This window comes from Artemia franciscana, chromosome 20 (genome assembly GCF_032884065.1).
Source record: "Artemia franciscana chromosome 20, ASM3288406v1, whole genome shotgun sequence".
Taxonomy (NCBI): Eukaryota; Metazoa; Arthropoda; class Branchiopoda; order Anostraca; family Artemiidae; genus Artemia; species Artemia franciscana.
Window position 1 is genome coordinate 27,391,879 of NC_088882.1, and position 24,299 is coordinate 27,416,177.

Genomic DNA, 24,299 nt, shown 5'->3' on the forward strand with positions numbered 1-24,299 from the left:
GATTCCTGACCTAGTTCATTTTAGTTAATATATAATTAACAGCCTTTGATAGTATTCAAAGGTCTCTTTCATTTCTTTATCAATTAATGTGCATAAGATTACTTTATTTGCAATTACTATTGCCAAACAAGGGGCATCTAGGCCATTCAGAACTTTCAGAAGATCCTGTTAAGGAGCCATGATGTCAGCAAAGCTCTTCATTTTGTCTATTAATGACTTGGCAAAGTATCTTGAACTTTGCCAAAGATTTGTCTCATTAGTAAGTCAGGGTTCCCGCTATTTTCTTGAAATGATTTACCAGGACTTTTCTGCTGCTGGTTGGTCACAATAGAAGTCAAGCTACTACAACTACGGATGGGCAATATACTGATATTATTATGATATTGGGGTACATTTCGAAATAGATATAACATTGTGTCTATACCAGTATAGACACATAACTATACTATATACTGTACCTATACCCATACCATTGGTATTATAATTGTGTATAAGATTATTGTTTCCAAAATTCCCACCTACTTACCTCTATTTGCAATGCAAAACTACTAACGCAGAAGTGATTCTCTCCATTAGTTCTTGCACTACTATTTTACATTACAATATCAGTTTAAAAGTCCAATTTCTTACAGTCAAGCTGCGTTTACTATCAGTAACTAAAACTTTATAAAATATTAACTATTATTAAAATTTTAAATTAATTGAATCTGCTCACACCAAGGCACGTTGCATACATAAAATGGCATAAATTGTCATTCTAAATTATTTTGATTTAACATATCTTTGTAACAATTATTTTGCTGAAAAGGATACACCTTTTGTAAAGCTAAATGTATTTAAATGCAAAATCAGTTTATCCTAATAAGATTAAATTGTCATTCTAAATCATTTTGATTTAACATGTTTTTGTAACAATTATTTTGCTGAAAAGGATACACCTTTTGTAAAGCTAAATGCATTTAAATACAAAATCAATTTAACTTAATAGGGTATGGATCTCAAGTAAAATACTCCAAGAAATTAAAGTAAAATGCTGGTTTACATTATATATCCCAAGCTTTAGGGATATAGAAGTACTATTTTCTACTCTATACCTTATATTTGGTACATTTAACCAGATTCCTTGATGTATTTTTTCATCTTTTTTTCTCTCTTTTATTTTTCCACAAAATACTTTATACTCAATAAATCACAAAACAACTTCCTACAGTTTATTTGTTTGCTATTTATTTATAATTGGCTTAGTACATCTGACTCTTAAGTCACTTGAAGTCAAAATGAAAACTGCAAAAATCAAAATATAGTTATCAATTTTTAATCATATCCTGTATTGCAAAAAGCTCGATATAAATATTTCTAAAATAAATATCTGTCATTGTAGCTACTTGACACTCTACTGTGGGTCTTATAGTGGTTTTGCTAAAGGGTCTAGGGCTTCTCTTTTTTTGCCTATACATTTATGGAAAGCATTGGACTTGGACAGTATTGTGGAGTCTGTCTTTTCTCTGGTTTCATTGCCATTTTGTCTGCCTCTTTTCTGCATCCTCTCCTTTCTGTTCTTCTCATTTGCAGTTTGTTCTTTATTATTTTTTTCATCCTCAGGACATTATATGCACCTTATTCTTGCTCCTTTGCAGGATTGAATTAAGTCTCTTAGCAGGGTTTCATCAGCTGCACACTTAACAAATGCATCTTGGACCCAGCATAATGCTATCAGACTACTTTCCTCTAAGTTTTGACTAGCAAGTCCTTGTTCACAGAGTACCCTTGCTCCACTGCTACTTGTCAATGAGACAGTGTTAGAGGATATTTTATTATATCCCACAGTTCTGCATGCTCTGCCAGCAAAGAATCTCTAAAAAAAAAATGTAGAGCCTGCAACTGTATGAAAAATTTTGGAATTCTTCTTAAGGCATGCAGTTGAATGCCCAAATAATACTTTGTAATGAACAAGGACTTTGTCACAGTCTGAGGCAGTATATCATCTTGTATTGAAAAGAACCTTAAGGAGTTTCATAAACATTGCTGTTGCATGTTCGGTTTCTGTTACCAAAATGACAAGGATGTTAACAGAAACAGACATTAAAGGTTTGACATGTTTGTATTCACAACAAGAAGGGAAAATTGTTTTCCAGGACAACTGAAACATTTCCAACACATTTTATTTTTTCCGCATTTTCTAGGTGTTTTTCAAGACTGGAAAATTGGTCTTTCATTTTCCAGAACATGTGGGAACCCTGCAAATACTCCAGTTTCTTGTTTACTGTTAGTTGATAATGCAGCTGTAGTAGCCAAGTCAGTTAAGAAGCTGCAAACTCTCCTGCACTTAGCTGAACCTTACTTAGAATCAAAGAAACTGAAGCTAAATGCATCCAAGACAGAGACTTTCATTTTTCAAAAGTAGGAAACCCAACAGACACAATGATTCTCAATTCACTTATAAAAGTTTATCAATCAAAGTAGCCCCAGATGTATACGTACTTGAGATTTGCACTTGCAGCAAATGGGGACCAGAAAAAACACATTAAATTGATAATTGCTTGTGGAAAGGCAGCCATATGTGCTCTAATCTGACAAAAATAAACAATAGGAATTAAAAACATGAAGATGCATTAATAGGCTACCTTTTCATGACTAAAGTCCTACCAGTTGCCAATTATGTTTGCAGGGTGTGGGGACTACTATGGTGATACAATTGGGGTCCCTGCAGGTCATGCATTTTAAAAAAAGTAGTAGGCTATGGCTGCAAAATACTTTTAGTGGTTTGGCTGTTATACATGATCTGATTTCACCAAATTTATCTCACAAGAATACTAAACAAATGATTAAGTTTCAGTAATATATATTACATTAGCCCAATAACTATTTACCAAAGGCACCTTACAATAAGAATATATGCTCAATTCTTCTAAAAAGGCAGCATGGCCATAACAGGCTGAATCCCTACAAGATAATGCTGATATTTTCTGTGTATGAAATGAAGGTAAGGGCCCCATTGTAAACCTGATGATACACCTTTTGCAGGAAGCATGGGAATGATTTAGAACATTTTCTTAGTAACTGCTAAAGTTTGAAACACTTAAGGAATATTTTTTTTGTGGATGCACCACAGCTCCTAGGTATTTTAGAAACATCTTCTTGGGACCTAATTACTAAGGTAAGATGTTTTGTAGAGAAAGTTTTAGAAGTACAGAAGATGTAATTTCAATGTGTTGAGTCTACTGTTTGATTAGTTCAATTTTGAGCTTTTTTTGATTTGTTTGTTTTTCTTGTACATGGCCACTAGCTTTTCAATACATGTATATATACATCTTTCTAAAGCGGTAGGAAATAACTACAAGTTGATAAAACCAGCACTTTTAACAATTAACATACAGTATATGTAATAAATACCATTTTATTTTCCCAGAAAATATATTCAAATTTCACTCTAGCAGGAAATTGTATTAGGCCTATTTGCAGTGTTGATGGTATGGCATGGGGCAGCAGAATGCACATTTGCCCACCCCCTCCCTCTCCCCAAGGAAAAAACCTAAATCCAGCACTGAACTCACTTTGGAGGTCATGTTCATATTTCTGACAATGCATCCATACCCTCCCCTGGATTGGCCTAGATATTACCCTAAATAATATATTCCTTTGTTATTTGAATCTAATAATGTTTTATATTTCTTTGCTACAAGTTTCTTGACCTAGTATTCAGTCTATCTTATTGGAAAATAATGACCAAGACCTGTTGGGTATCAAGTATTATTAACAAGAGTTATGAGCTCATATGGCTCTTGTGATGAGGTTGGAAGAGCCAAGAGCTCATATGGTATCATCTGGCAAAATTCTAAGAACCAATAGATTGCTTTAAAAAGAAAATCAGAGGCTTAATCCTGGTTGGGATTTAAAATAAGAGCTCTGAGTTGCAAAGTCCTTCAAATATCAAAATTCATTAAGATCTGATCACCCACTTGTAGGTTAAAAATACCTCAATTTTTATAATTTTTCCTCTCCCTTCATCCCCCCAGATGGTCAAATCGGGGAAAACAACTTTATCAAGTCAATTTGAGCAGCTCCCTGACACGCCTACCAATTTTCATCATCCTAGCACATCCAGAAACACCAAACTTGCCAAATCACAGAACCCTACCCCTAACTCCCCAAAACAGAGTGGATCCAGTCTGGCTATGTCAATCACTTATCTATGACATTTATAAGCATTTTCCAAGATTTCTGGGTCCCCCCCCCCCAACTCCCTGCAATGTCACCGGATCAGGTTGGGATTTAAAATAAGAGCTCTGAGACACAATATCTCACACAATATCTTCCAAACATCAAATTTCATTAAGATCCAATCACCCCTTTGTAAGTTAAAAATACTCCATTTTTTCTAGTTTTTCCAAATTAACAGTACTTGGTAGATACCAAGTGCCATAAAAATTGATTTAAAGACATGGGTGACAATGGAAGAAAACATAATATTCTTAATATTAGAAACATGCTGCATATTATTACATAAGAATCTTAATTATTTTTGAGTTTTAGTTCAGAATAACTTATTACAATTTTGCATTTGATTATATTCAATCAAAGATGGATATAGGGTGGGGGGGGGGGCAAGAAGTTTTGACATCATACTAAGTGGGACAAAGAATCAAGCAAAAGAGTAGAATTATAAAAACAATCTTCCTGCAAAATACTTAATTCAATGTTTAAGATTATTTAAATTGTTCTAAAGAATTTACTTACAAACACAACCAAAATTACAGCAGGGTAAAGGCACTAATGATTCAACAGTTCAGTTTTGGAACCACTGTAAAAATTTTCCTTCAAAACAGGAGAAGTCTTCCTAGTCCTGACTAGGAACAACATCTCTTGAAGCCATTGTTATATTGTGACAATGCAAAATGTGGACATTATATCCAATGCACCCTGATAAGAAAAGAATATTCAATTTAATCAGTTTCCTGTTTTTAACACAAAATGAGCTCTTGACAGTTTTTTAAGCTATTTAACATTCAAGCTGTCATTACTTGGTTATTTTTTTGCAAAAAAAAAAGAAAAAAAATGGATCAGAAAAATGGAGGACCAAAGGTGTTTGACAACTAAGGTACTTCTGAAATATTGACCCAAGAGTGAAAATTTGGTCGATACATCCTCTACTGTTTCTAAGACTGCACTGGTCTTCTCTTAAAACTTTGTCTACAGCTGTTGTTGTTGGTGTAATTGGATGGAGCTTCCAGAATTTCTTCTCTATGCTCCAGAAAATTTCTCTCAGTCTAAGAAGCATCATATTAGCCTACTAAGTATTTTGCTACCTACAGAGACCATCCTGTCATAGCCTACTCTTAACCCCAAAATTACTCACAAAATCAAGTGTCGGGTCAAAGCCACTATCACATGAACGCTGTAGTTCGGTATCTTTGGAAGGGGTGCAGTCTAAAACGAATAATTCCATTTCTTATATTTTCAAAATGTAATACTATCGTGTCAGAGTTGCCTTAAAAGAATGTAGTACAAGTGTCGAAAAGTAAGACAGAAACTTTTTTGTAAAAAACACTTATTTCCGTATCAGTATTTCTTTTGTTTATGCTAGGTATCGTGCCAAAGCTTGTTTGCGTTAAATCATTCTGAAGAGGTTGTTCCTCTCGACATTTTTTGTTATCCATACGAATATTTCTTTGTTGTTCACTTCCATCTCTTATGCATTGGGGTTGTCTGTGTCACAAGTTTTCCAGCCACGTGTTTTCTTTTTCATCATTTATGTTTTTGACACATTGTGATTCTCATTTTCGCTCGTCTTCCAACCGCGTATTTCTTTGTCCTTTCCCTCTTTGGATTGTATCTTTCGCTGTCACTTATACTCTAACCAAATATTTTTTTTGTTCTTGACTTCCTGTTTTGACATGTTGTGAATATTGTTGTTACAAACATTCTTACCACATATTTATTTGATTCTCATTTTCGTTTACCATTACTTAAGATAATATTTCAATGACTTTTGCCATAGCTGCTCCAACTGGTTTTGTCACATCTAATGGTCTTGGCTGTTCATGTTTAACCATCATGAATTTACGTTTTTGAGTCTTCCTCTTAATCTTGTCTCATTTGATGGTTCATGCTCTTCAATTTGAGCAATTTTTATTTCATTTTGAGCAATTTTTTCACCTCAAGGCATTATATAACTGCTTGCAGGGGCAGATTCAATATTTTCCTTGGGGGGCGCATAATAGGCTGGTTCAATAAACTTGCTAAAAAAGAAGTACCCGCAATTAAAAGGGAACCTCGACAATTATGTATCGTAGGTATGTAGTGGAAATGGTCGTAAATTTATTCTAAAATCTGGTAAGGGTTTAAATTCTAATAAATCTGTTGGAATTAATATGTTATTGATATGTTATATAGATGAGTTATAAAGACCAACCCGCAATATAAAAAAAAAATCAAAAGCTGATCACCATCTATAAGAAAATATGATATTTAATATATTCTGCATAATTTTTTGATAAAAAAAATAATTATGTGTTTATTATCTTTGTGTTTGATGAGTATAGATTGGTGATTTAAATTCTCAGGGTTTCAAGCTGTGAAGATTTCTAATTATATTTTCTTTTAATCTTGATATTTTCAGACATTCCATTCAAACGTTTAAATCTCGATATGTCTATTGAGCACAGAAATAAAAATTTGGAATTTGACACAGATTTAGCTTTAAATAAGAGAATTGTCCTGTAAAATTCTGATTTATTAACAACTAATCGTGGAAATATGAATGGATGACATGTATCAAAATAAGTATAAAAATCCTCAGCGGTATATATAGCAGTTTAGAAAATCTTATGGAGAAATATATTCAAACCCTTTACAAAAACATAACTATATTTTGTGACTAGTTGGTATTGAGATTTGTCATGCTACTATTCAATTTTGGCAAATATCAAGGAAATTATTAAAAAACACCTGTTGTTAGGATATCGGATAAATGGCTTAAAAGTAATAATGTTACTTTGCAATCTAGACATGATAATAAGTTCATTACAAATGAGTATTGTAATTTCTAGTATTGCAATTATTTATTTGCCTATTCTTCTTCAGAGAATAATAAACTACAATTTGTTCTTTTAAAGATTTAAACTCCTTTTTTCTTTGATTCCTAGTACTTAATTTTTATTCCTGAACCCTGTTCATTAAAGCACTTTCTAATTCCAGAATTTGTATGTGGGTATACAGACTGCAAACAGTCCTTTCGCCCCTTTGAATTCAAAGCATATTATGCCAGGGTAAATTCGAAGAGAGCGGCTAGTCATTTCAAATAGATGGCGTCAAAGAGCTAGTGCACATACCAGGAAGAATTTCTCAAATTTATTCCTTTAACTCAGCCCATTTTCTGGAAAGATAACAAACACAAGAATTTGTGTTCATGATGAGCGAAAACATAGATGACAATAATCAAAATAACTTTCTTCCATGTTTTTCCTCACTTGGCATTGGAGGAGATGAAGGGTGGTTATCATCCTATGAAAGGCAGTGTGTAGAGGGTATTGAAGCTGAAGACTATGATGAAGAGTTCAAAATTGAAAGTGAAAGAAACTCTCAGGAACTGTGGAATGTATTCCAAGAATCTGCGATGGCTGTTGCTCAGTTATATAAAGGTTGACTAGTCTGAAATTTCTTGGTAGAGCTATCTTCTTATTAGGTTGCACAGAATTGGCTAGTCCTCAGTAGCCTACTTGCCAAGTGTTTAATCTGGTAAAATTCTAGTTTAGTTACTTCTTGCTTCCTTGGAAAGGGTTTAGGTTTGGAAAATGAAACTTTCAGGGATAGGTTTACAGGCTAAAGTATGTCCCAGAAGGTATTTTGGTAAAATTCTAATTAATTGACTTCTTGCTATCTCAGAAAGGATTTAGGTTAGGAAAATGAAACTGTTGGGGATGGGTCTACAGGCTACAGTATGTCCTGGGAAGGTATTTTAAAGTACCCACCTCCACTCCTTCTCCCTCTAAAGGGCCCTGAAATTTGCCTACATGACAGGTCTATACCTATTGAAATTTTTACAAAACAACATTTTACCTTAATTTTCAGTTACCAGTTGCTTTTTCTCTACCTTTAGTTCTAAAAATGCAATTCCTGTTATTTGAGTAGAATTTTGAGCCATATCAATGTTTTTTTTCAAAATTTAGGAAATGTATTTGCATATCTTTAAAACTTTATAAAATGGAATTGAGCAAAGTTACAAAGCTGAAAACAATTTTGTTGTACTTCAATTAAGCAGAAGATCTATTTTGAACTGTTTCACTTTTATAACACACATATTTTTAAAGGTCATCAAAGGTCAAGGGCCTCTAGAGGGAGAAGGAGTGGAGGTAGTTGCTTCAAAATACCTTCCTGGGACTTACCTTAGTCTGTAGATTCATCCCTGAAAGTTTCATTTTCCTAACCTAAACCCTTTCTGAGATAGCAAGAAGTCAATTAACTAGAATTTTACTGGTATTTTAAAGTACCTAGCCTACCTCCACTCCTTCTCCCTCTAGAGGGTCCTGACCTTTGATGACCTTTAAAATTATGTGTGCTATAAAAGTGAAACCTTGCAAAATAGATCTTCTGCTTGATTGAAGTACAACAAAATTGTTTTCAGCTTCACAACTTTGCTCAATCCCAATTTGTAAGGTTTTAAAGATATGAAAATACATTTCCTAAACTTTGAAAAAAAAACATTGATATGGCTCAGAATTCTACTTAAATAACAGGAATTGCATTTTCAGAACTAAAGGGAGAGAAAAAGCAACTGGTAATTTAAAATTAAGGTAAAATGTTATTTTGTCAAAAAATTTCAAATTTCTAACCTAAACTCTTTCCACAATAGCAAGAAGTCACTAAACTATAATTTTACCTTTAATCTTGATCATATATTCTGATTAAAAAGTTGATTTCCTATATATATATAGATATATATATATATAAGGTCACTTGACTTTTGTCATGGAAAACATTTGAATTTAGATGAAATATACTTATTTAAATACATCAAATTCATTTTTATTTAAATAACTTGTCTTCAGTTAATCCAAGGTTGTTGTGATGTTTCTGATTAGGATATGTTTTCTAACTTTGAGATACTGTGTCAAAGATTAAACAACAATTTTTGGGACTTGTATGATAAAACCCATACAACACAAGTTGTTCTTTATCAGTGCATTATAGAATCAGTTTTTTTTTTGTTGATTTCTTTCAGCTTAACATGAGACAAGACAAAGAGAAGTGACAGAATAGAAGGAAAATATATAATTTGTGCTATATATTTGCACATTAGGGGTGGGGGTAAAGTCTATGGAGAGTCTAAGTTTGAAAAGAATTCTTTCTTCAAAATATACAGAATAATTTTGTACCTAACACATTAGGCATGCCTTGCTGCTATACTTTACCACCAACCCCCCTAATTTGCAGATATTTAACCCAAATTTGTTTCTAAAGCTTTATATTTTTATCTTGATTTGGTATATTTCATTAGGATTGGGCTTCAGAGAAACATATTAGAAGAATATTTGGTAGATGGTATATCATACAATTACCCATTTCTTAAGATTAGGTCCAAGCATTAGATGTGTGGTCAAGATTCTAATGTATGGCAAGTATATCAGCATATCTGATGATGTGAATATTATATAGCATTAAAATATTCAGACAAATTACATACTGGTTAAATTTTTTTTTACATATTCAATGGTAATATAATCTGCTTTTGAAGTGATATGATAGAGATTTTTACAATGATTTTGCTGTTAAAGAGCAAATTAGCTGGTAAACTACTAGGTATCTTAAACCAGTAAATTTGGTCCATTTTGAAATAAAAAAAATATTGGTTTTAAGCTCACTCCAAAGGAAACATTGTGATAACTTCAAAATCCCAAAACAGTTACTTAGGCTGTAATTCTAGTCTAAAAGTAGGCTACTTACACTATAGTTTAACCTTCCCTCCCCTCATTATTTCTTAGTAGGCCTATATGAACCAAATTACATACTTCAAATGCATTTTTCTATTTCTTGGTTTCATTGATGTTGCTTCTTTGCTATTAAATGAATTCAACAAAGGAGTAGAGTGTATTTGGTATCTATTTGCACATTATGGGAGGGAGAGGGGTTGTTTCTAAAACAAAGTGAAGGGTAAATATGGAGCAGTCTACATTTCTGACCTACAAATAAAGTAAACATACCACATGATGCCTTTTTATGCTCTTTTTGAACATAATAATTGCTTTTGTTATAAAATCAATTTTAAGCTGTTTTTGGACCCTTTAAAATGATAATTTCTTCTTTTAGTTTTGGGTATGAAAAAAGGCTAAAACATAGGTTTCAAACTTGCCATTTGATTGTAAATCCATTTTTTTTTTTAAGTTTTATTATCTGCAAAGCATTGATTTTCACAATTAAGTTGAAAATAAACAATTCAAGACAATTTTGCCATCTATCCATTTGCCATGTTTCTTCTGTTGGCTTTGATATTTTTCAACATTTAGTCAAAACTGTAGTTTTAAAGTAGTATAATAGAATAAGAAAAATACATGGCAGAATTGTTTTTATTTTTTTTATTCAACTTAATTATGACAAATCAATGTGAATTATGTAACTTTTACAAAATTAATTTATAATGAAATATTAAGTTTGAAACCAATGTTTTAACATTTTTTTTATCCCCAAACCTATAGAGTTCAGAGCTCAGATTTTATTCACCAATAAATACAGATTCAAAATACAATACTATCATTCCTCTTCAAAAGGCTGCATTGCTAGGGATACAAAAAAAAAAGAAAAAAATACAATCAATTTATTTATAACCCATCTACAAAAAAGAGCGCCCTTAAGATGGAGTAATAAGAGGGAAAAAAGCTACAAATAAATACAAATCAACACAAACAAACAATTAAATAAGTAATGCTGACCATGGGTGAGACATAGCTGACCATATCGACATAGAAGAACAAAAATCATGAAGCCTTTTATCAATAATAGATGTAGGAGAAACTAGGCGGAATTTATTCATTAAGTAACTATTTCTAGTCCAAGAAGGGTAACTGAGAAGGAATTTAGCATAACGAAAATATACTCTACAAACAGATAGTTTCTGAGGTTCACTAAAAAACTAAAATATAAGCAACAACCAAAAAAAGAGGACAATAGTCAAACAACATATAAGATCCAAAAGAGAACTAAATCCCAAACAAGTGGCATCTCTGTACTGAAGAAGGTAGGGAACCCCATCCCTATTGATGAGCAATGAGGGGATTGAAATCAAACTGCATAGTAAGGGTAGGAGGAATGCAGATATTATGAGAAAAATAAAGGTCATATGGAGCTGAATCAGAAATAAACACAGGAGTTTTTTTGAAAAATTTGGAAGATTGTCATGAAGCTGATGAAAGACAAAGGAAGCACAACGAAAAATGTAAATAGACTGTAGATTTAGGAGTGGTTTTGGTGAGGAATGGACCAACCATTCTGAATGGTTGGTGTCCATAACCAGACACTGCTTTCTTATGTATAACAAAAAGTGACCACAGTGAAGAAGGAAAAATAGACATCCATACAATGGGGCAAAACAAAACATATGACTGGACAAGGCAGAAAAAAAAGAAACTTCAGAATCGATTCAGGAAACATGTGTCTGAGTTTTGGATATCATATTCTATCTTCCCAAGAGTCAAAGATTGGTGTCATCTGCAAAAGCAACAAGAAAATCTTCATTAAAAGTAGTATTGGAACATGAACAAACAACAGGATGACAGCTTGCAGCATACTAGAGAGCCCTGGTGTTTTTGACTGCTGAAAACAGATCATTAACATAAATCAGAAATAAAACAAAGTCAAGGACAGATTCCTGAAGGTGGTCATACTCTACTTCAGAAGGGCTTTGAAAAGGGGATCAATTGAAATAATTCTACCAGAAAATATGATTCAAATCAAGAGAAAGCATTTGATGTTATACCAATATGTGATAGTTTCCAAAGAAGAATCCAATGGGTCAAAGAATCAAAAGCTTTGCAAATATTGAAAAATGAAGCTGCCAGGATATACTGACCAGGAAGCTGACTAGAATCTATTGCCAAATCAATGAAATTCAAGGGAGCTGTGCCAGCATGCTCTGTAGAGTTATTTGCTTGGAATCCAAACTGGAAATCATGCAAAAATTCTTTTGCATCCAGAAAACTAAGAAGCCTGGATAGCATAGCTTTCTTGAAAAATTTTCTGAAAACAGATAGGAGAGAAATTGGCCTATAATTTGCTGGATCATTCCAAAAGCCATCTTTATTTGCCTGGATAACATAGCCTTTTCAAAAATTTTGCTGAAAATAGATAGGAGAGAAATCAGCCTGTAATTAGCAGGATCACTCCAAAAACCATATTTACACAGTACAGAGTTCAAGACCATTGACTTTCAACATAAGGGTCCAAGATAGGCTCTGAAATTGCAGAGGAAGCAGTTGTCTTCCCTATATTAGCAAATAAGAGGTAAGCTCTAGCTGAACATCTTCTCCTTGGTCAGTTTCACCATAAACTGTCAGAATTGTTGGAACTGAAGGCAAAAGGGGAGTAGGTCTAAGAACCAAATTAATTAAATACCATGTCTCCCCAACATCCTTTCCACATTCAGAAAATTTCCTATGATAATGCTTAGACATAGCCTTCCATACAGATAAGTAAATATACTACAGACCTTGAACCATTGATGATGAGCTCGCAAACTGGTACAGATTTTGCAACAAATTGCAACCATTGACAGATGATGAAGCATTGCAAAGCTTCCACAAATTGTTTTCCTTTTCCAGATTTTATGGAGACCTGGAGTCATCCATGGGCTCAGAGGTGCTATTCTTTTCAAAGTATGGAGCACTGTACCCTGATCGCAAACTTCTAGGATACCTTATTTCACTAAATCATAAAATAAATCAAAAGAGTGGTTAAATTCCAATTCAGAAACCAAACTATCCCATGGCTGACTAGTCAGATGAGAATTAAGTAGACTCAGTTCAGTATCACCAAAACAGAAAAAGGGGAGATTGGATGATGCTGCTATAAGCTGAGCTTTATCATCACTGTTATATCAGGAAAATGATCAGAAATACCATTAATCAGCACCAAATTATCTAAGACATTTAGGGACAAAACAATATTATCAACAAGAGATGCATGTGTCTCAGTAACTTGGGTTGGTATGCAAAGTGAAGGTAGTTCCTAAAGAGAGCCTTATTGACAAAAATAATCTATAGGTGAAGCAGAATTTTGATCCAACAGGTTGTGGTTGAAATTGCTCATAAGGACTGAGTTGAAATTGCTTTGGGACTGAGTCCAAAACCTCTTCCAGAATTTCCATAAATGAAGGAATAGAACCACTAGGGGACCTGTAAACCAAACCCACAGCTAAATCCTTACACCCTGACTTAATATCAATAAAAAGGGATTCAATGAATATTTCCTCATTTCTACTCAAATCACTTCAGACATTGTATGCAAGATGATTGGCAATATAAAGGACAAGGCCACCTCTTGTCATCTGTTTCCTGTTCAGCCTCTTCATCCTATATCCTGGAATATCTAAAAGCATATCCTTATTCGAATCCAGGAAAGTTTCATATAATCTAATAATATCAGGAGTTCCACCACTAACTATCTGTTTCAAGTCCCTGAATGTTCGGGTGAAGAACAGAGAAAATACCATCTCATTTAGAGGAGACAGAATCATTTAATTGCAAAGCATACTTACTTTTAATAGCCAAATTAGGATTGTCATTCTTCTGATTTCTACTTCCAACAGAATTAGTAATTATACTTTCAGTATCTATTATTTTGTAACTCAACAAAATGTTCCCCAAAGACTTGATACCACTCTGGTCACTAAAAGAAGTTGTCAATTTACTGATGGTAGATGTCCTCTGCAACCAAACTTACCATACCAAAGGTTGTCATTGTCGCAACAGAGCTGTGGCATCTATACAGAGGTAATGGTGAATTCATTTTTGTGCAAGCACAAAATTGAAAGCAAGAAAAGCCAAAACTGCTGAATCTGAAATAATGAATAGCAGATAAGAATTGAATAAGGAAAACAAAGTAAAAATCAATATATAATAGAGATAAGGATAAGTGAGAAAAAGTAAGGAAAGATAAGGAAAAACTAAGAAACAAACAAAAATAAGGAAAAGGGATTGTTGAGGGACTCATTTGGATCAGTACACACACACACAGGAGCATAATCATATTATAATAAACATAACATTAAATATATCAAAAGGATACTGAAAACAGAGGAACAAACGAGGGTATATAATATAAGGCAATTAAACAAAAAAATCAGTTTTCATTCAATTGAAGAGATGATTGCATTACACACACTAAAAAAGATCTTTAAAACAGATCAAAACAGGCGTCCTCTACATGCATCCAGTATTTTGCTTTCAAATAGCTTCAAGCCAAACGTTAATCCCTTTTGAAATAACTCTGGTTTTAGCTGCTTTCACTAAGAGAGAAGCAGGAGTGCTTAGGCTATCACTGTGCACTAAAAGTTCTTTATGGCAATGTGCTGGGTCTCAAGTTAAATTTCAACTAATGCTTTTACAAGAGCCTTTGAGCTTTCCACAGTTCTGCATAAAACTATCACTTATTCCTTGTTCAGACTCGCCACCAACTGCACAAGCTCTTGATGTTTCTGATTTAAATAATCTTTTGTAAAAACTGTCATCTTTAAATTCTTTAGTACTAACAATAAATTCCTCCAAATGTGTTAAATCTTCCTTAAAACATCAAACGAATTTTTAATAGCAAGGGCCCCTTACTTCTAAGAAATAAAAATCTAGAGGGGCCCAATTTCCAATAAAATCTAAATAAACAATAACCATCAAGCATCTTGAAGTGAAACAGCAAATCATCTCTGATTACATTAAGTGGTAATTCACTTGGCAAATATCCATAAACAGGTAACACAGATTCAATTAGCAAATCATCTGCTTAGTCAAGCATTGAGATGCAGTTTAAATTAATTCAACTCTTAATACTTATTTTCTGTAATAAATATTATCCACTTTTGATGGTAACTTGATGAGAGCAGAATGGCTACCCTTTATCATGGGATTATCATTGCCCTTTAAAACGTTATTATTTTCAAGGGTCCAAAATGGTGGCTCTGGGGTTAGAAATAAGTTAACTTGAGATTATGAATAGGATTTTTGAAAAAGGGGAAGTACCAAGCAATTTTACAAAAACCCTAATTAAACCACTGTATAAGAATATAATAAGAGCAAGCATGGTAATCATCAAGGCATGAGCCAGTCTCCCAATTATTCAAAGTTTCCCTATGTACCAAGGAAGTGCCAACAGATTTGAAAACAGTATTTGTCCCCCTTTTGTTCAAAAAGGGAAATAAAGCTAGTGCAGAAAACTACTGTCCCATAAGTATAACTTCTGCTGTTGCTAAAATCCAGGAAAGAGTGGTAAATGACTCTCTTATGAAGCATCTCAAACTTAGTGGGATACTACCACCCAGCCAATATGGTTTTCAACCAGGAAAGTCTTTAGAAACAAATTTGCTAGAGACTTATGATGTTATTACAGACCTGATTGATCAGGGTTTACCTGTGGATGTCCTGTTGCTTGACCTTGCAAAAGCATTTGACAAAGTTCCACATCCACACTTGAACAAAAACTTATCTCATGTGGAATTATTGCAGAGCTTGTGGGCTGGATCTCAGCCTTTCTTAGATACAGAACACAGAGAGTGAGGCTTTTTAGTAATGACGGAGAATATCCTCTCTGAGAGATGTGGAGTTACCAGTGGTGTCCTGCAGGGTATTGTTTTAGGACCTAACCTATTCAATACTTATATAAATGATATTTTTCAAATAACTAAAAATCATCTAATTCTGTGCTGACAACTCAAAGTTGTTTGGTACAGTCAATCATGAGTCACTACAAGCAGATCTTGACCATATTCAAAACTGGGCAACAACATGGCACATGAGCTTCAATATTGACACAAGTGTAGTGTTATTAATTTTGGCAAGTCCAACCAAGGTTTCAAGTATACTGTGATCAATCCAGCTGTAAATAATATTCAAGAGCTCCAAAGTGTGGATGAAGAAAGGGGTATTGGAATCATTGTTGACAACCAGTGTAAATTCCACTCAAACTGCAAAAAGACCGTGTCTCCTGCAAACACCGCCCTAGCACTAGTTTAAAAATAAACTAGATACAGTAGGTCTCCCTATGTTTTGTGAGGTTGTACAAGGCCCTTTTCAGACCAGTGCTTGATTTTGTAATGTGCATAGCATCACCAGGATACAGGGGTGATGTACAGCTTCTGGAAAGGAGGCAAAGGAGAGCCACAAAGGCAGTATCTAGGATGAGAGAAGACTTATGATGAATGTTTAAAGGAGCTGAAATTATCTACACTGGTTTACGAGTGACAAAGAGCTGATATGCTTGTGACATATTAGCTTGATTCACAAGAAACCCTCCCAATTCCTTTGTCGATTTCCCAAAATATTGGCACTGACAGGAGGGGACATTCAAAGAAGCTGTTCAAGCCACCTGTTAAAACTTAACACTGACAACAGTTTTTCTCCTGCTTTGTAGTAAACCACTGGAATAGTCTCAAATAAAACAGTCTCAGTACCCAATAATTAGGTTTTCAAGAAGTCATTGGATGCTGAACAGAATGGTGTTCCCTGGAAGTATCAGTGGATACATTTGATGTTTAATCATTCACATAATCAAGTATGGAGCAATTAACAGATCACAATAGATCTGAAGTTGCTCCAAAGTGTAAATTAAGGTAATTAGCCTGGTTTCTGTAGGTAGTAAATTACTTAGTAATATGATACTTTTCAGACTGAGAGATGGTGTAGACAAAGTGATAAGAGGGAAGAACAGTGCCGTTTTAGAAAGGATAGAGGGTGTGTTGACCAAATTTTCGGTATTAAATCAATAATTTAGAACTGCCTGAGTTATCAAAAACCTTTGTTCCTCAGTTTTATAGATTATTAACAAGTTTTCAATTCTGTTGATAGAATAGCTTTAGCAAAGGTCTTAACCTTGTATGGTATTCCAGACAAATATGTTATGGTGATTAGTACTATGTGCAAGAATAACTCTACACAGTTAAGATAGGAAATGAGATTAGCAGCTGGTCGTTGTGTTAAATCAGGAGTCAAGCAGGATTATGTTCTATTGCCCTTCATATGAATCATTTTGATGGGCTTTGTCTTAAGGTGCATAGGAAAGGCAATGGGAGAACCCAGAATCAAATGGAGAGGGAAAACTTTCCTTGAGTTGGATTATGCTGATGATTTAAGCATCCTAGATGAAAATGTGAGCAAAATGAATGAACTTCTAGAGGTTTTTCAAGTTCAGGGTGCTACAATAGGTTTAAAAATTAAGTTAAGAAGAGTAAGGTGCTAAGGATAAGAATAAGTTAAGAAGAGTAAGGTGCTAAGGATAGGAATAAGTGAAGATGAAAGATGACATTGGTTTTACAAAAAGGTTGTTCAGGACAGCGTCACTTGCCTTGGTATTATTATTAGTAAAGATAGTGGGAGCAGTGAAAATGTTAAAAGTAAAATAGCCAAGGCTCAGGGTGTTTTGTCACACTTGAAAAAGTTTGGAAGGATAGGAAGATAAATCTGCAAACCAAGATTAGAATATTGGAAGCTCCAGTGATGACAGTGGTCAAATATGGCTCTGAAGCATGGGTGCTACAAAAACAAATGAAGATTTGCTAGATGTTTTACAGAGAAATTGCCTATGAATTGTTCTGGGTTACCCAGCTGACTGACTGTATCTCTAACAGTAGACTGTACAAAAAGTGAATTTCAATACTCGTTTCTTTGGCTATAATGAGAGAAACATTGTGATGGCTTGGTCACATTCTGCAGATGAAGGATGACAGATTGCTGAAGATTGTCCTTTTGAGCCAACTGTCTAGGGCTCAACAGAAAGCAGGTTGTCCTTGTCTAGGGTGGAAGGATGTCATAAAAGAAAGATCTAAAGGGAATGGAAACTTCCTGGGAGGGTGTAAAAAGGAAGGCTTTGAATAGATTGGGGTAGAGGAAGAGCATGTGTAGCTGTGGTAGGCTATGTGAGCAAAATGAATGAACCTTTAGAGGTTTTGCGAGTTCAGGGTACTAGAATAGGTTTAAAAATTAAAGTTAAGAAGAATAAGTTGCCAAGGCTAGGAATAAGTGAAGATGAAAAGAAGACATTGGTTTTACAAAAAGATTTATCAGGTGGACAGCTTCACTTACCTTGGTAAACAATTCTCACTTAATAATTTGTAGAATCATTATAGCTAAAAGATTTTGACCTTAACTCCATTATACTTTACTTCTAATCTGCAAATACGTCCCAAACTATATATTTTTTATCCATTCAGCCACCTGCCACTCTGGCTCTTGTTTTTTTCACAGTTTATTCAATTAATAGGTGCATGGGTTGAAACAAGGAAGATTCATTGGCAAAATGCATAGGAAATATATAATGGGCTATATATTTGCACATTAGGAGAGGGGGTAAAATTTAGTAGACTGCAATCAAAATGTGCTAGCTACAATTATTCTTTATACAATGAAATATGAACTGTTTTCTAGCATTTTTTTTTTCTCAATATCCCCTAGTCTAGTCTGTTGCAATTTTTCCTTTTCTTGATTAATTTGCTAGCTAAATGATCAACATGCCACTTTATGTGAGCCTACCTTTTAAACTCTTTATGAATAACCTGTATGTGTTGCTGTTTTTGGAAATTTCATTTCATTTGCTTAAATATCCTCAAAAGACACCATGTTTTATTTTTGGCTAGGCTAGTATGTCATTGTAAATTTAAAGATATGTATCTACACTTTTAATTATTTTAAAAAATTATTGCTTGGATTTTGAGTTCTTTGGAAAGATTTTGATGCATTTGTAGTAAAAGTAGATGCCAGATGGTTGTGGAAATTTACTAATATGGAAGAAAAATATCAAGATTTATATTTCTTATTAAAATTTTCTAATAGCAGCCTAATTACCAGAACCCTCAAACAATAGAAATTTACTTGAACTGTTGTCTTATGGAGAGATGCTTTCCAAGGTAAAAGTGTGATTCCAAGGTATGAGTTGCTTAAGTAAAGCCTGAAGATTATCATAGAAATTCCTCAGTTAAGCAGGTCTCTGAACTCCTCTCCTGGCAAAATCAAGAAAGACTGTATTTGATTTAGACTCAAAAGTATGACAGAAGTCTTGGAGGGCAAGGGCTTATTAGACTTATCAGAGTCCTATAAAATTGAAACTAGGGTAGATGTGCATGACCACATGTAAGCCCTCGTTGGTAGCCAAATTGCAGGAGATGGGTTGAGTACTCTTGCTTAACTTCATTAACTGCATGAAGCTAAAAAATCTCATGAAACATTGCTGCAAACTAGTAATGAAGAAAGCCCACCTCATAGTAACCAAAAATTTAAAACTGTTTTGTGCCTATATTTCAAGAGATGCCAAGCCCCCTATAGCCCAAGGGCTGTAAATTATGCAATTTGAACATTTTTAGCATGCAGGACTTATCATTTGAAAAGAGAAATATTTGATTCTAGGTGTATCCATTAAGGTTAAGGGCATTAAGGTGAATCTTTAGAGAAAGATACGAGGTATGATGAATTAAAAGATGCTATGTACCCTCAATTTCTATTAAAGAAGATCTGCAATTTTTTAAGAACAGTTGTGGGTATTAAGTTAAAACTTTCGTGACATGTTGAGGGGGGTTTAAAAGCGGGTTAAGTGCTGCCAGTCCCCTTCCATGACCTTTTTAGTTGCCCTCCTGCCAAAACGATTCGATCGAATTCTTAAATAGACATCTTCTTGAAATTAGTTTAAAGTTACAAATGCTCCCCCCCCCACACAGCCTTGAAGAGTGTTGCCAATACAATAAAACACACTGTATATATGTTGGTTGTCAAAGATGTATTGTCTATGTCTAAGGAATGGCTGAGGGCATTAAGTTGAAAGTTTTAGGGGATACTAAGGGTGATTTTGAAGAGCTATTGGAGGGCAACCAGCCCCTCTCGCCCTTTTTAGATGTTCTCTTCCCTCATTATTGATCGAAATCTTTTTAAAAAAAAGTCATAAAGTCTAGTTGCAATGATTCTGGGGATGTAATGCCCCCCCCCCCACATCCCCCATAGCAAGAATTCTAAATTATGCAGTTTGCCCTTTTTACATGCATAATTTATCATAAGGAAAAGGGGTGATGTTAGGTTCTAGGAGTGATTGACTAGGCTAAGTGTATGAAGACGAAACTTTGGGGAATGTTAAGTAGCACATTAAAGTCCAGATGGCTTATAGAACTTATAGGTTACTTGAATTCCCCTTTTTCCACGTCTATCCACGTAGTTCCATCTTAGGATTGATGGATGGATGATGGACTATCTATCAACAAGTGAAGTGACATAATTTTTTATACATTTCTGAAAAGGGCTTGTTACGGGTTTGCCTTTTACTGAGAGAGAATGTCTATCTAAACCTTTTCTCCAATTAGCCATGGCATGGCTCATAACTTTTTATTCACTGTCCACCAACTTGATTGTAATTTTAAAATCTCTAGTACTTAAGGAAAAGCCACCAAGTTAATTTTAATTTAAAAAATTAATGGACTTAGTTCTGTCCTAGGATGGATGAATAGATGATAGACTATCCATCAACAAGTGAAATGATATCCTTTTTATACAAGTCTGGGAAAGGGTTATGCCAGGTTTGCCTCTCAGTCAGACTATCTGTCTTAGATTTTTCTCCAATTAGCCATAGCTCTCAATTTAATCATCACAATTCACCAAGTTGATTTTAATTTCAAAATTTACTGTAACTAAAGAACAGCTAAGTTACCCAAGTTGGAACTTGCAGAGTTAGTTGAGAGAGATTTTGAACAAAAAAAGCGCAACATGTACATGCTGTTTGTCAAAAGGGCGTATCTTCAGTATCTCAGAAACAGCTAAGTGTATTCTTTTGAAACTTTCAGGGAATGTTAATGTTGAACTAAATCGAAAGCACTGTTTGCATCCAGGTTGCCAAAAGAGCGTTTCTACAATATCTCAGGAAAAACTAAAGGTATCAAGTTGAAACTTTCAGGAAAGATAAATGTGGATGCTATACTAATTTTTAAATCACATTTTTGCATCCTAGTCGTCAAAAGGGCTTCTCTTCGATATCTTAGGAACGTCCAAGGGTAATACATTGAAACCTCTAGGGATGTTACGGGAGTTTTGAACTAAACAACACTTTGAGCATCCTGGTTGTCGAAAGGGAATGTGTTCTATGTCTCTGGAACAGCTCACTGTATTAAATTGAAACTTTCTAGGATGTTACCAGGGACTTTGAACTAAATCAAAGGGTACTTGTCACTATCTTTATCCAGGTTGTCAAAAGGTTGTATCTGGAATATCTTAGTAACGACTAAAGCTATTAATTTGAAATCTTCAGGGAATATTAAGGGCGACCCTGAACTAAATGGAAACATACCATGTGGGTCAGGTGTCAAATGGACGTCTCTGCAGTATCTTGGGAGCAACTAAGAATATTAAGCTGAAGCTTTTAGTCACTATGGAGGGGGCTGTTGAACTAAATAAAAAGAACTATGTGTAACAAACTAAAAAGAAAATGAAGCACAACGAAATGTGCAGTTAAAATCTTTCAACAGCATGAATCTCAACAAATTAAAAACAAAAATTAAGGCCAAATAAATTAGCGGTTAAAAAAACAACAACGAGAATCACAATGAGTCAAAAACGAAAATAAAGAACCAAAAAAATCTTTGATTAAACTACAAATGAAATCAAGAAGAACAACGAATCGAATGGAAAAATGAAGCCCAAATGAATCTTCAGTTCAACGACGAATGAAATCCAGAAGGATATACCTTCTCAATGTTCAACGGGAACAATCTATGGCTCACAACCTAGTACAATGCATAAAAGATGCCGTAAAATACGGAAATGTTAATTACAAGTCATTGGGACTCATCAACGTTGCATGTATTTGCTGTGGAGCCCTTTATTTCCATTAAATAAAAAGAGTAGCAAACAAACATGATTCATACGGAAATTGCTGCTTGCATAGTCGAATTGTATTGACACCACCACAGTTTACAAATAAATTAGTCCTATCTTCAGCATGTAGATAGGTCACAACCTTAAGGAAGAATTCGTTTTCCCCCAAGGTGGTCGCATCAAACCTATTATGACGTCATAGCGTCATACAGAAGTTCAAATTGATGTGTGGCTGGAAGACAAGCTACAAGGCGAATTAACTATGCGCAAGCATGCTATGCAGAAAATCATCTCAATGTTCGACTGTAATAAGCTATAACACAAGCCCAGTACTAACCTATAAGGATGCCGTAAATTACGTAAGTGTTAATTATAAATCATTAGGACCCTTCAACGTTGTGTCTCTTTACTGAGGAGACCTCCATTTCCTTGAAGAAAGAGTAGCAAGCAAAGCTGGTTCGTTTTGAAATTGCTGCTTGCCTGGTCGAACTGTATTGCCACAGAGAGGTTATAGGTCTGAAGCTAGGAATGATAAGTTTCATGTCAAACCGTAGCAGCCGTCATAATAATATAACTTGGAATCTAGCTAAAGTAAAAACGAATATAAAAATCTATTTGTACTATGCTTTTATAGCCATTATTATGGCTGTAATGTATCCTTCCTTCTTGGTTTGTTTTGCAAATATAGCCTTTGTCATTAGAGAATCCTTCAATTTCTCCCTAACAATGATCAATGTTGTAATTTGTATTTGACACTTCAATTATGACACTTCAATTGACACTTTAAGTAATTGACACTTTAGCACTTAATCTAGTTAGATGAAATTTATATACATGCACTCAAGAGGTGGGTTCTTCCTTTTACTGGTCTATAGATCTTTCATTCCAATAGAATTTAAAATTAGCAGCCTAACACTAAATTTTTTATTTTATTTTTCATCCACTTTACCCATCTGTAAAGATCTAGGACGTGTATGTGTTTATGAATTTTTTTTTTAGAAGATACGTGATGTTTTCTGTTGTGTATACCTAGAAAAATAATTTATCAAATGTTTCAGATCGCTGCCAAGGAGCTGTGTTATGGATGCCTTTTCAGAATGCTGCAGAAACAGTGACAGCATTATATAAAGGTAATTTCCCTATTTTTTTACTAACTGTTTAATCATTTTCATTCTTGATCTGTAATTTTTAATTCTAATCTTTCTTTTTGATAATTTTTAATGGCTCGTCATAATGAGATTCAGCTAATGTCGAGCTACTAATCAGATAGTGTTGTGATTCGGTAGTTACATATCAGCCTCAATCAACAAAACTTTTACCTTAGAAATTCCATCAAATTTACATATATATGACAAGATTGATGTTTACTGTACCACAGAGAATATTACAAATGTGTGTCAAGTGTTCTTGGTTGAAGTTCTTTTTCCTTTTTATTTGTATAACTATATATATATATAACTATATATATATATATATATATATATATATATATATATATATATATATATATATATATATATATATATATTATATACATATATATATATATATATATATATATATATATATATATATATATATATATATATATATATATATATATATATATATATATATATATATATATATATATATATATATATATATATATATATATATATATATATATATATATATATATATATATATATATACTAGCTGTTGGGGTGGCGCTTCGCACCACCCCAACACCTAGTTGGTGGGGCGCTTCGCGCCCCCCAAGCCCCCCCGCGCGCGTAAGTCGTTACGCGCCATATTAGTTACGCGCCATTGTAGTTGTGTCCCTGTGTCCCACCTGTGAATATAGATAGATTTATATATGTGTTTCAAACTACGTAAAAATTGCGAATATACAACATTCTTGGCTTTCCCATTGTCTGTCCATATACAAAGCCGTATGTACTAATAATGATAATAATGACGTCATATGCAAACGCTCTTTTTACAAACAAACAAACATGCATACACACAACTCGTTTTTATATAGATAGATAGATACAATACAAATTAACTACGTAAAACTTGTGAATATACAACAGTCTTCGCTGTCCCATTGTCTGTGCGTATAAATAGATTGTCAGGTTTAACGACCCTCAAAGATGCAACATACAATTGTACATTGGTAAAGCAATCTGTATTAAGATCTATACCGCATTTTTCTAGTGATTGCCCTTGAGCTTTGTTGATGGTGGTTGCAAATGCTAATCGAATTGGGAATTTCAATCT

General features: G+C 34.0%; 2 protein-coding genes across 4 annotated transcripts in view; one reads left to right on the top strand and one right to left on the bottom strand.

Annotated features, from left to right (window-relative positions):
* Positions 1-5,503, bottom strand: part of LOC136039982 (zinc finger CCHC domain-containing protein 8 homolog) — a 40,051-nt gene extending 34,548 nt beyond the window's left edge. For both annotated transcript variants that reach the window (XM_065724043.1, XM_065724044.1), the window contains exon 1: positions 5,357-5,503. In XM_065724043.1, the coding sequence (XP_065580115.1) occupies positions 5,357-5,446 (90 nt within the window). In that variant the 5' untranslated portion in view covers positions 5,447-5,503. The remainder of the gene's footprint in view (positions 1-5,356) is intronic.
* Positions 5,504-7,316: 1,813 nt separating this feature from the next.
* Positions 7,317-24,299, top strand: part of LOC136039983 (HUWE1-associated protein modifying stress responses-like) — a 38,525-nt gene continuing 21,542 nt past the window's right edge. Inside the window, exons 1-2 of one of the 2 annotated variants that reach the window (XM_065724047.1) lie at positions 7,317-7,640; positions 23,093-23,164. In XM_065724047.1, coding sequence (XP_065580119.1) covers positions 7,409-7,640; positions 23,093-23,164 — 304 coding nt within the window. In that variant the 5' untranslated portion in view covers positions 7,317-7,408. The remainder of the gene's footprint in view (positions 7,641-23,092; positions 23,165-24,299) is intronic. The other variant, XM_065724045.1, reaches the window with a different exon arrangement.